The sequence below is a fragment of the Parasteatoda tepidariorum genome, chromosome 2 (assembly GCF_982258835.1).
Source record: "Parasteatoda tepidariorum strain Cologne lab strain chromosome 2, Ptep-v5.0, whole genome shotgun sequence".
NCBI classification, from domain to species: domain Eukaryota; kingdom Metazoa; phylum Arthropoda; class Arachnida; order Araneae; family Theridiidae; genus Parasteatoda; species Parasteatoda tepidariorum.
The window spans coordinates 14,106,160-14,120,385 of record NC_141756.1 but is presented as its reverse complement, the minus strand read 5'-3'; the positions used below and the strand labels follow the sequence as shown (position 1 = coordinate 14,120,385).

At 28.0% G+C, this 14,226-nt stretch overlaps 1 protein-coding gene across 1 annotated transcript in view; it reads right to left on the bottom strand.

Moving 5' to 3' along the window:
* LOC107455922 (uncharacterized) overlaps nt 1-14,226 on the bottom strand; it is a 62,079-nt gene that overhangs the window by 31,002 nt on the left and 16,851 nt on the right. The window contains exons 2-4 of the mRNA XM_016073650.3: nt 3,631-3,722; nt 2,104-2,213; nt 1,830-1,955 (exon numbers count right to left, since the gene is read on the bottom strand). Of these exons, the coding sequence (XP_015929136.1) occupies nt 1,830-1,955; nt 2,104-2,213; nt 3,631-3,722 (328 nt within the window). The remainder of the gene's footprint in view (nt 1-1,829; nt 1,956-2,103; nt 2,214-3,630; nt 3,723-14,226) is intronic.

The window sequence follows — 14,226 nt, the reverse complement described above, 5'->3', positions numbered from 1 at the left end:
ATCCGGCATTATATATAATGCCTAGGACATTTGTGAAATATAAATCATTTCATACTTTGCCGACTAGTTTTAGGCATTATGTATAATGCCTGAAACTATTATATATAAGCTTTATATATAATGCCTAGGCATTAAATATAATGCCGAATTTCATACTTTGCCGGTAACATATACAATAATCTTATATTATCAGCGTAAATTCATGAACTGTATAAAACTTTAGTAAATTTGCTATCAAATCAACAATAGCAATGAACATCCCTATAATATTATAAATTTTGAAACGTGTTGAAACATGTTATCGCTTAAAATTGCTTCATCCTTAATATGGTCTTAAGGTGAACCATGTTGCCATATTTATTAACTATTAGTAACTTAATTTCATGATTTGATATTGTGATTAAACTTACTCTCAACTTTAATGGAAGCATGCATCAGCTCAATAATTTATTTAACTTGAATGTATAATATAAAAATTGAACTGTATTGTCGTTCAACAATTATTATCTCGGTTCAATTTGTGACCGATTATTTTTGAGAGTATACAGTATTAGGTTTCAATGCAACTGTAAGATTTTCCTTTCTTGTAAGTCTAGTCTGTATGATTTGCTTAAATCAAAACGTTTATTACGAAGAAGAGTTGGTTCTGATATATTACCCAGTACACCTTTTGTCTTCTGTGTTGCGTTTAAAATAATAAGGATAGAAAATTAAGCGAAAAAAAAATCCACGCTTCAACTAAGTGGATCGATCGTCTGTTTGCCTTAGCTAAAAACATCAAGATACGACTTGATTATTAGAGACCGCAAAAATTGCCAAACTATTATTAATGACAATAATTACTCGCAGAATGATAATTATATTTACTAGTGAGCTGCGCTCCCTGCTCGCTAACGCTCGCCAACCCTCGAAAATTGTTACGCAATCTTATATAGTTTGCTTCGAAAACCAAGCTCGCTTCGCCCGCTACTAACTAGGTACATTGCAAATGCACAAAATTCTAAGAATTCAAAACAATCATTCCAATCCATGTAACAACTTTTATTTTTAAAAAAAAAATGCATCTTTTTAGTAAATTCTAAGTCATAAAAATAAATTTGAATTCAAATAAATGACATGTAATTCGTTAAACCTATTCGAAATGTGCTACAGTATAAAATCTTAAGATAAAATTTCTGAAACTGATATCTCTTTAAAAAGGTTAAAATTTTGGCTATAATTAAGTCTATTAAAAATTGAAATAAGTGAATTGCAATGGAAAAACCTGCATAAACAAATAAATTCTAGTAAAACAAATAAATTCGTGATATAAATCAAAAATCGTCAAATAAATTCGTAATATATAAATTCGTGAAAAAAGCGCTTTCGACAAAATACTAAAATGGAGATCTAATGACATAGGCTACTCACTTCTGCCTAGCTTATGCTCTCTCTGTTTATCTCAGTTTCCGTTTTTAAAAGCGCTATATGTTGAGCCATCTCAGCTAAATTTGGCATGTGACATTTTTAGCGGCAATCATTGGTCGATTTTCTAGCGTTGCCATTCGGGGAGTTGTAATGAGGCTTTTTTTTGTCGCCGTGTAAGAGAAATATATATATATAGATAGGAAAATTACCTATAAAAATAGTGCCTTTTATCACAATTAAGCATCACTCGTTTTAATAATAGTTTGACATTTCTTTACGTCTCCGTCTGAAACGGGATAGTGACAACACTATTATAGAAAATATTTTGTAAACTTGTGCAGATCATTTGTTAGAGTTTTTAACGAATACTTATTTTGAATTTGCTCTCAAGTATTACTGATTCGATTTGAATAAGTACTTACTTATTTTGAGAAATTTCTTGCGGCAGTTCTCTTATTTCGGATGGAATGGAACAGCCAATCACAAATTGACAAACTTCCTGGCTGAAGGTGTTGCAATTATGCTCCAACAAGTGATAGGATCCGGGCCTAGAGGAGCATCAAACATTCTGTTTACTGTCTTATTTTTTTTTTTATTTGAACGAAATATTTGAATTATAAAATGGAAGCTGATAAAATATAATTATGAAGAATTCGTAAAAACAAATTTATTAATTCTCAACAAATAAATTCGTACCTGTATGTACTTTCTCCAAGTGCAAAGATGTATTCTAGAAATACACTATAAGGCAGCTCAGTTTTCCCTAATGTTAATATTTGATCTGGCTCTCCTAAAATAGTTTCTCCCTGAAGAAAAAAAAAATCTAGTTATAAACTTGAGCAAGCACGATGCAAATTTTTTAAAGAAATGAAAACACTGATTAAAAATATAAAATAATTATAGTTCATAATGAAGAACTTTCATCTGAAGCAATTACTGAAAAAATAGTAATTTTAAAGTTTTTGCAGAATATTTTTTTAATTCACTATGTATGGTTGCTGCCTATATTCCTCTTATAATTCAGTAATTGAATTCTGGCTGACCTAAACCGTACAAAAACAAATTATTCTTTATTCGACAATTTATCAGATTAATTTTAACTTTATTCGAAGATAAAATTGCTTTCTTTGAATTACATCTTTTAGCAACTGCAGTTACTTAAATATTGTAACTGAGTTAATTGAAATTAGCAATTTGCTTTATAATACGCTTGCGTTTAAAAGTCAAACAACACTGATATAACTATTGTTTTTCTCAATGTTGTAGTTATACATTGGTAACTTTGGTAAAATATTCATAGTTGAATGTTAGAATTAAATCTATTGTAAATCATAGTTGAGTCGGGATAGCCTGGTTGGCAGGGCATTGGGCCCACATTCAAGAGGTCACAAGTTCGATCCCCGCTGGCCGAAGATTTCCCATGCACTATGCGAATGGTGCACGTTATATTTGTTGGTTCACAAAGTCCTCCAAGTTCCCATAACAAATCACTACCTCTGGGGCTACTGAATTGGAGATTGATCGTTTTCTGATTCAGATCCAAATTACGAAACGTGATTCCGGCTCCCCCTTGAAAACGGGCTGTGACCTGTGTGTGTGGCTGAAGTCGTGTTCTCGGCCATATGTGGTGCCACAAAACAAGAAACGCACCCTTTGCCATGATTTTGCATGGTTTCACCAAGCAAGCTTCATGGTATAGCAAGTGACATTAGAAACAACAACAGCAAATCGTAGTTTGCACAGTTTGTATTTCATTTTCAACTTTCCTAGATTTAATGAATACATGTGCGAGGTAGGAGGAACAAAAATGAAAAAAGAAAGAAACACTTAAATAATTTTTGTTTATAATTATCATAAGTGCAGATTTTTTATTTTAATTTTAGGTAATCACTGCTGTGTTCCCTTAATAATTTAAATTTGACGTATTTTGAGCTATATATTGATATATATAATTTAATATCTATATGTAGCACCCAAAAAATAAGCTAAAAAGAATCTAATTTATTAAAAAATTACATTTAATATCTTTTTCGTTGAAAAAAAAATAATAAAAACCTCCTAGCTATTCGAAGACGAGAGAAAAATCCTGTTTCAAAATTGTACGAAATTTTATGTCATTTATTTATTTTTCTTTTCAGGAAAAAAAAATAACTCAGGCTCTTTCAAAAATTTTATTATACATAACAAATATCCGATATTATCTATTACTTTAAAAAATATTACCGGCCTACAGCTTTCTATGCCAGTTGAGCAGAAATAGTATTCTCTTCCATAAGCTACTAATCCAGTATGCCAAATTCCAGGAAGTGGTTTACCTATTAAAAAGAGATTCAAGATTATACAACATACAATATTTCAAGATTATGAGTAAATAAAATTTCTAAGAAAAATTATTCAGAAAGAAGAAATACTCATTATAAGATAAAATTAAAGAAAATTAAAAACTAATGCTATGTGATAGCATTTTTATAAAACTAAGAAACCATTAAAATTTTTATTAAATTTGAGCATCTATCTTTATTTTTAAGCTTCACAAAAGCTAATTTGAATGTATATTTTTCAATTTCAATATTCTTTTTTATTTAAAAAATATTGAAGATTGAATTTGTCTACACAAGCCACCGAATTAATGTGAGGCTAGTGTGGGAAAGACGTACATTTTATTATTAAAGCCATTATTTCTTATGAAAAGAGAGTAAAATAAAAATGGAACAAACTTTAAATGAAAAAAAGATAATAGGTAGATTCGTGAATTAATATGCGTAACGAAATATGTTTTAATTATTGTTCGACCACATATATATTAACTAATAACTGACATTTGAACTACATTCCAACCAGGACTGACATTCTGTGTGAAAGAAACGCATTCCTTTTATGACAATGGAAGAAACTTAACAAAATGAAAAACGACCAATATAATTTAGAAATAAGTTTTATAAGAACAGCTAAGACGTGAGCAAATTCAATTTAACACAGTAGCAGAATGTTAAAAGTTTATCACAGTAATTCTCTTAAAAAGATAACTATTTTCTTATTATTTATTACACTTTAGCGTAGACGGTTTAAAATCTATATATCATACTATTTAAGATTAGATTTGATATTCGTACTAGCATTTGATTATCCAGCCGAAGATGCCTAGAAGCCTGGTAAATCTGCCGAATCGCAAACTCCTCCATGTTCCCGTAACAAATTATACCTCTGAGGTTACTGAATTGGAGATTGATCGTTCTCTGGTTCAGGTCAAAATTACCATCTGTGGATGAATAAATAACATATGAATGGGTCCACACTATAAACGGGTGTGACGTATGGTTAGATCAGAAGTCGAATTCTTGGCGACACTGGAAAACAAGAACAATCGCACTCCTTCCCTTAACGGCGTACGACAACAACAAAGACAACATTTGTAGTAGTGTAAGTGTTTAGTATGTGATTTGTAATTTTAATAGCATATGCAAATTTTGATTAGGATATTACAACAGTTCCTTATATATTTACACCGAAGAGCCATTACACTATGACCACCCTGCTAATAACATGTAGGACCATCTTTAGCCCTCAAAACTGCTAGGACCCACCGTGGCATTGATTCCACCCGGTGCTGATAGGCAGTCTGAGGTATCTGGTACCAAGCGCTCACCAACTGGTCCTGCAATTTTCTCACATTGCGAGGGGGTAGCGTGGCAACACGAATTTGGTTTTCCAAGTAGGACCACAAATGCTCTATTGGATTAAGGTCAGGCGAATTTGGGGGCCAAGACATGACTTGAAAGTCACTGGAGTGTTCCTCGACGATTCGACCCTTATGACATGGTGCATTATCCTGTTGGTAAACACCACCTCCCGCAGGAAAAGCTGTTGCCATGAATGGGTGAACCTGGTCTGCAACTGCGTTCAAGTAGCTTACAGACGTCAGGGATTGTTCTATGAGGATTATGGGTCCTAATGTGCCTCATGAAAACATTGTTCCTGGGCGAGAAACCATGAAAACCTGGGCGAGCCCATTGTTATAGATGGAGGGTGGTCATAATGTAATGGCTCTTTGTATTAAACAAATTTTTAATATGCTTATTTACGTGAAATATTGAAAGACTAGTAGTTTTAATTTATTAAAAAATCCATTAAATATTTCTTCCCGATTGTTGCTTTTTAATTTTCACAAGTTTAAAAATGCTAAATTAAAAAGTTTGCGAATCAATGCGATTATTTAGGCTAGATTGATAAAGGCTAGATGTTATTATTTAAACTACATTCCGCTTAAAAATATTTGATATTTCTTATTGAAACAAAAGTTTTTTTTTCTTCACTTTTTCCCCTTGGTTGAAAGAAACATATTTCTTCTGGGCTGATTTTCCCCTGTGGAAGAGACTTAGCATTCGTGATTCCAACTATGTAAAATCTATTTAAAAAATAAACAACAACTTTAGAAATATATTTTTAATATTTATTTAGTTAAAAAGGATATTAATTAAGTGGAATTTAGATTTTATTTACCTGATTTTAGCTATTTGAAAAGTTTACAGCTGCTCTTTTAAAAATAAATAAATATGCAGAGGTCATTAGATAAATATTACCTAACTATTAACTGTATGACATCGAATTAAAATTAATAAATTAAAGCCAAGCAATACGAAATTTGTTAAAAATAAATTACTTCGCAAAATTTATGTAGTTTAGTAATAATTGATATGTTAGTAGTTTTGTGTTTCCCTTCACATGAAAGTGCAAAATCATTTTCTGAAATTTTTCGTCTTGAAAATAACAGAATTATTCCAACTATTTATCCTATCCCTTCTTTCCACTTTATATGTAAAGTGTATTGGATAAATAAAAGTTACGTCAAGTTATATTCATGGATAAAAAAAAAATATGGGTGCAATTGTTCCATTGCTTTAATGGAATAAAAAAAAATTACGCCTCCTGATTCCAGTGTTGAAGTGGCGTTAAATATGGATATGATAAAATAATATGATAGTGAATTGTATTAAAAATGCACAGATTGGTTCCAGAGTTAAAAATGCCTCCGTTTTTGTATGAAAATTACAAAATGGAGTACACACTTAAAATAAAAAGCTGAGATTTTTATGGAAAAAATATTTCTTTTTAATGGTTTTAAAGACAAAAATATTAATTAAAAATGATTATTTCCTTTTGGCATTATTTCACCCCATTAGTTTTAAAAAAATAGAATAAATTAATATCCAGATTTCACTTAAATTGATCAGGAGTAAAAAATTAAAAGATGCCAGAAAATCAATATTCGTTTCCTATTTTTCTTCTTTTTTATGTTCTTCAAGCATTACGTAATTTTTACTCATCCCGTATACTTTTACAAAACTATAGGTTACTATACTATAGGTTAGCCAAAAAAACTACCAAACCAAAATGAATAATAAAGAAATAATAATTTAAAAACATGAGAAATAGCTAGAAGATCAAGATACAAGATAATTTATAACTGTTAACATTTTATGGTATCAATAGATATAAATATGTTGCGTCACTGTCGCTTTAAAATAAGTTTTTCGAATGTTTTACTATTTTTTTTTAATATTTTAAGAAAATATTATGGAATTATTTTAAGAGAGTGTTTCTTAAATGTTTTAGGAGAACTTTCAAAGAAAATGACATTTCAAGGAAGCTTACTGCGTTTACATTTAAAACTAAGTTACAAAATTGTTTTTCCTAAAACACAGTAACAATTGCCACACAATTTTAGAAACGAATTTTTACTCTATTTAAAGAAACAAAACGAAACGTTGAATAAACAAACTAAAGAACGATTCTCAAAGCTTGAATATTTTAGTGATACTTCCAAATGTGTTCGAAGATAGAAACAGAAACAGTTTTATATATTGCTGCGACATATTTTTTTCACAGTTAAAGCCATCTTAAAAAAATAGATCAAAAAGCACGACATATGTCAGTAAGAATTCAATTAGAATTATTAAAATGGTTACTGATTAAAGAAATCCACACAAAAAATTATGGAACTTCGTATGAATATCAAAATTTATACAAATATCGTTTTGAAAAATTTTAATATTTGACGTAAATACATTTCTCCTGAAAACATGTCAACTAACGACTTAAAGAATATTCGAATATGAACGTTGTGATTCACGTTTAATTTTTATTCATATTCATTTTTCATCCCCGCAATTTTTATTATTCAATCTAAAATAGTTTTTTTGGTGGTAAAAATACATATTTTTTGTCGTAAAATTTTTAAGAACGAAAAAAAGTGACATTTTGATGCAAATTTAAATTTTTAAGTAGTTCAAAGAGCTCATATTATTCTTCAACGCTGAACTGATTTTTTCGGAAGCGTATTTTTAAAATTTAAAATAAATTTTCAAATAAGTATGAAATTAATAAATAAATAACCACGAGCGGAATAACTCAAAAATTGAGTTCATGAACTTGAGTTCATGAGCTTGTTATAGGATGTAGAATTCGAAAGCATAAATAGTTTTAAAAAAATAAAAGCGTAGTATTCAGATTGCTCAGTATTTCTCATATTAATATTTTCTCTTTATGGTTCTATTAGTCAAGCTAGATGTGTAACACCATATACGTAAAATAGACATAAGCAATTACAAAATTTATTGCAAAAATTATTATACGAGACTGAAACAAATACAATAAAGTAATAAAATAAATACCCCTTTTCTTAATTATATTATCAACACACAAATAAGCGTTACCATATGCTATTTTGAGTCATCTGAATGTATGAAACGGTTAACTCCTTTATCATGGAACGGTTAACTCATTTACACCTTTGTTGTTAACAGGTAAATCCTAGTTTGTTTCGCTATTCTGCAGCTTTTCCCATGTCTTTTGAGTTACAAACAATAACGCAAATTATAGTAATTTTTGCACAAAAGTTGAGTTTTAGTACCACAATAATAATTTTATACGGAAGTTAATTTTTAGTATAAATGTATTTATTTAAGGAAATATTTAGTTACACAATATAAGTATTTTCACAGAAGTGTCATATGTTATATAGCAAATTAATTTATCAGTAGTATACATCTATCGTAAGGTCACCAATCCAATCGCACGTCTTTAGGTCAAAAATAATTGATAAATTTTATTATATGAATTTTTATCATTAGTTCATTTGGGATGGGTCATTCAAATTAAAATATTTAATGATTTCAAAAGATAATTAAATTTTGATGAGTAATTATTTTGATTTATTAATAATATTTATTAGGATTGCGTATAAATTGTAAAATTTGGGCAAATACTTAAAGCGTAATTAACGTAAAAGAAATTTGTAATGACAAAGCTCGAGTAAAGATTGCAATTCTTCACAAACTTAATCAAATTGCATAATAGTTTCACAAGTCATTTTTCAAGTATATAATTAAAATAATAACGTTTAAAATTTAAAAAAACAAGGATTATAGTGTTATTTTAAATAATCATTTAAAATGAAAAATTTTTTTAAAAATATAAATTTAATTTAATTTGAAACAAAAAAAAACTTACAAGTTCGGACATGAAGAATTAAAATGAAGTACGAAAATACAATAAAGTAATTTCAATAAAGTGCAATAAAAACAATTTTCCCCAAATAGATAGATATATCTTTCAATTTATTAAAATTAATAATAAGTATAAAGATAATATGACTGATTAGAAAAGAAAAACTCACAATGATTATTCATAACAATCCTCCTGTAATTGTTAAATTAAAGTAACATTCAGGGGACACGTAAAGCTTCGTTGATTAATTTACTGGATTTCTTATAATTAAATATTTTTTTTAAATAGATATTTCTTTATTATTTTTTTACCAAGAGATATTTTAAATTTAAATTAGATATTTCTCTTGATTTGTAATAAAAAAATTTCGATAAAAATTAGTTTAGTTTCTGTTGAAAATTTAATTAACTTTCAAACTATTTTCCAAACAATTTTTCCCAGAATCTTCAAAAAAAAAATATATACATTAAATATGATTTTGTTGACTTATCCAAAACTGTGCAAACGTTTGTAATAAAAAAGCTCCACAAAAGCTTGCAATCCTTTGTAAAATGGATCAAATTATAAACAAATTTTATCGAGATTGAATAAATAGTTACAAAAAATGACGTATTATAATGAAAACCTACATAATGATGGAGTATAACTGAAGGAGTCAAAAAAATGATGGAGAGTCAAGAAATAAATCCAAGGATTGAAGCATCAAAGCAGCATCGTTTGTTTACCGCTTGTCGACGGCGCGAGACCCTGTGGGGTCGCTAACCCTACAAATCTATTTTAAAATTACCCCCTTCTACATTCCCTTTTTCCAGTTTCTATTTGTTGATGTAGTACCACGAAAGGATTCAATAAACTCTTCGCCAATTTCCTAATCATTCGCTTAAGTTTAAAAAACACTATACACCATAATTTATGTTTGACTTTTCAAAGCTAAGTTCAAGAAACGATTTGGTAGCAAAAAGCACGCATATTTACCTTAGTTTAAAAAATTTTTCGTTCTAAAAGCCAAGAGTCGGTATTTCGGGCGAAGTTTGGCGACTTTCCAAAAGCAACTTTTTGAAAATATGGGAACAGCTATTTCGGGAAGTATCCGGACCTAAGTCTGGCCTCTGTGAGCACGGACAAAGGAGACGTTCAGATTTTTAACGCTACTCATCTATTTGAAGTCCTGAGATTCTTTTAAATGTCTCTCGGAATCGGGAGAGAGACTGACACAGTTAACTCTCTTTATACATAATATCTTTATTCATGAGATTTTTATTTGCAATAACTGTTTTATGAATGTTTTTCCTGTTACTTAGGAAAGTAGCAGAAAAAAAACTATTAAGTTTCAAAACTAAATGCTTAAGTTTTAATTTGTTATTAAAATGCAAAAACAGCTAATGTTGCTAAATATTCAATATTAAAATTGTTATTATAAGCTTCAGATTAAATTATTGCTAATAAATCTGTTATATCAAAGTTACCCTAACAAAAAATTTAATATTAAAGATACTGAAAATAAAAATATAGCAATAAATTCACAATTACAAAAAATAGTTGATAATTGCTATGAACTTTCTTTATACATAATATCTTTATTCATGAGATTTTTATTCGTAATAACTGTTTTATGAATGTTTTTCCTGTTACTTAGGAAAGTAGCAGGAAAAAAACTATTAAGTTTCAAAACTAAATGTTTAAGTTTTAATTTGTTACTAAAATGTAAGAAAGCTAACGTTACTAAATATTTAATATTAAAGTTACCGTAACGAAAAAAATTTAGTAATAAAATTACTGTAAAAATGTAGCAATAAAAATAATGTTACTATAGCTTTTCAATTCAACTTACCGTTACTACAAGTAACATTGCAAATTTATTGTTATAAATTACTCTTCATAAAAAATAATTACACTATTAAATTTTGAAACTGAATCTTTATTAGTTGAAAAAAATTTAAATTTGGTTATTATAAGCTTAAGATAAAATAACTGCTAATAACAATATAACATTAAAGTTACCCTAACAGAAAATTTAATATTAAAGATACTATAAATAAAAATATAGCAATAAAATCACGATAACAAAAAATAGTTGATAATAGCTAATTGCTATTAATTTTTTTATGTGAAATCGTGTAAAAGAATTTTTCGTGAATAGGCAATATTTTCTGTTGAAACTGCTACTAAAAATGTTAGATTCTTAGTTATTATAATCATTACCAATAGTTAGTATTTATTCTAATTATTATTACTAAAATGTTATATTAGTTACTGTTACTTAAAATAAGACATTAAAGTAATGGTTTAACTAAAGTTTTTATGTTATTTTCTGTTACCGAATCGTTATGTTAGTAACTGTTACTAAAATATCATATTACTTATTGTTATTAAAGTGTTTAATACTTACTGTTCCTAAATATACGCCATTAAAGTTACAGTTACTAAGCAAATAATATTAAAGGTAGCACATATATGTAGCAATAAATTTATTGTTGGTTAAAATGTAATAATAAAATTGCTGTTACTAAAAATAATGTAAACTGAAAATTGCTGATAATATTTTAAGTGAAAACAAGTGAATGAATTTCTCGTGAATAAGAAACTGTCTCCACTTTTGTGAATGTTACTAAAAATATAACACTAAGTTCACTGATTCTATAAATATAAATAGATAATAGCTAGATACTTATTTATGTGAAGCTAAGCGAAAGAATTTTTCGGGAAGGCACAGTTTTTGAAATGTAGCTTTTTTTCTCCATTTTTTGAATGTCATTATAATTTTTATTAAGAAAAACCAAAAAAGAACTGTAGCTACAGTTGACTTTATATTTATTTTGTATCGTCAAATAATTTAATTGAATGTCTGTTACAGCGATAAACAGAGCCGGATTACCCATTAGGCTAGACTAGGCCATGCCTAGGGCCCCCAATGATTCTGGGCCCCCTTAAAAAGGATTTTTTGAAAATAAATTAAGAAAAATTAAGAAAAACAATGATTTTTCAAAATGTTATGATTATTTTTTAGTTCTAATTTAATAAAATAAAGTAAAATTTAATTTATTATTATTTATTTTAATTTTAAATATACTTTCTATAATGAAAAGATATATAAATACTTTTATATTTGAATAAATAAAAAATACACGAGAAAGAAAATTTAATCTAAGGGCCCCAAAAATTTGAACGGCTTAGGGTCGTACGCTTAATCCGCCCCTGGCGACACAGAACTTTAAATTAATGCAGATTAAGTTAAAAATTTGCTCAAAATTATGCAAATAAAACATAATTTCCATTAAATTTGTATCTATAATAATTTCCATTTTTTGAACTTGATTTCGTTTGTTTCAACAAAAAAGTATCAGTATAGTATTTCGAAAAAAAATGTACCATTGAAAATAAATTTTAATGAACAAAAAATAAACATAGCAAGTCTTTCTATTATAAATTTTTAAGGATCTAATAATAATTATAAGGATAAATGTATTTTTAGGGAGCAATTAGGGAGTTAATTTGACAAAACTCACGTGACAACTGGAAAGACGTCATTTAATTATTTAAAAAATAATTGTCATTAACTCTCTTAATTACTTCAAAGGAATTTTTGTTTTAATTTGGTTCAATGATAGATGAATCTTTAAAATTACAGTTAATAACTTAAGCATTTTCGACATTTCCTTTTTAGTGAATACCTTCGTTCTTTTGAAATATTTTAATTACATTTATTCAGGAGCAGAGTCTTTCTACAACAAAACTCAGAAACCAATTATTTGTGAGAAAATTAAAAGGAAAAAAAAACGAAACAGCGTGTTATTCTGCTTTTGTTATTTTTACTAAATAGATGAATAAATTTTATTTTGTTTCAAAATTGGAAAGTTATTATTATAATGAATATCAAACAAAATTGAATCGGAAATATTATACAATAAAATATTCCATAAAATTATCAAAATAGACTGCAAAAAACTAAAATGTTTGATAATTTATGTAAATTCTGAGCGACTGTTTTTTCTTCTTCTTTCTTCTCTTTTTTTTTTTTTGATTATTCTCTTTCTTTTCTTTTTTATAAACAAAACGGGAAGTATTAGAAATGTTAATAAGAAAAATTCTGTATCGAAGGAAAATACGCAAGAATTCTTTGCAAGACAACAGAATTCCGCAACCAAACACATTCATTACAAACATAAAACGATGAAAGAAAACAGTTGTTTCAAATAAATCACCAACAAAATAAAGTACCAAAGGAAAAAAGAAAAGAAACCTATTTATTTAAAACGCAATTGAATTTTTGCCATTGGCTCGAAAAATTATTCATTAGGAAGAAAAACAACACTTCACTAAGAGAACATTAACAGAATTTGTAAAATTTCTCAATTTTAATAAGAAAAAAAACTTTCTTATTGTGAACTAGCTGATAACGATTTGCAGAGAGAAATAGGAAAATAATCGACGGACAATACTGCACGGACGCATTAAAGCTTCAATATGCATGCATTGTCATTGCAATAAGTATGATAGTTACAGATCCTTTTTAAATAAAAATTAAAAGTTCCTAATTAAAAATAATTTTTGCACAAATGTATGAAAGAATTTTGTTCTTACAGAAGTTTATTTAAAACTAGCTGAATACCCGTTCTTCTAACGGGGTGAAACAAAGTAAACAATCAGTATATTAGTACAGAACAACGTTACGAAATCATACACGTGTTAAAGGATATATACCAACGCAATGAATAAAGCTAAAATAATTTAAGAAAGTTATTTATTATATTTTGCCCTTCCTGGTGGCTTTACGTTATTAGATTAAGCGAAACACGCTTTCGGTGGCTCATTTAATCGAACTATTAGGTTAACTGTATCAATATCATTTAGGAGAATGCTGTTGAGTTCAAATAATGATAGTCAAATTTCTATTGATCCTAAAGAGATTTTCTACGGTGCTTATTTCGTTCGAGGAGAGGCAAAACTCTTTACTTGATATCTATATTAAAGCTGTACCAATTAGTATAATACCGTTAGTGCCTATTACTAAATATAATTAAACATCATTAGCTTCAATAATAGCATGAGTATTCAATAATACGATTTAATAATAGACAATTCAAAATTAGCATTAATAAAGTACCCGAATTAGTTCTCCAATAACGATCATAAAAATATAAGTGTCGTTACCAATCATTTTCGACAGTGACAGTGACATTCAATTAATTGATCGAAATTGAAATAAAAAAGTAAGTTTCGTATTAAAAAGCTAATTTCAAGAACAAAAAGGCTCTAATTCGTATAAGACAATCATATAAAATTGCCACATCGTTGTTGAAATCAATGATGCGT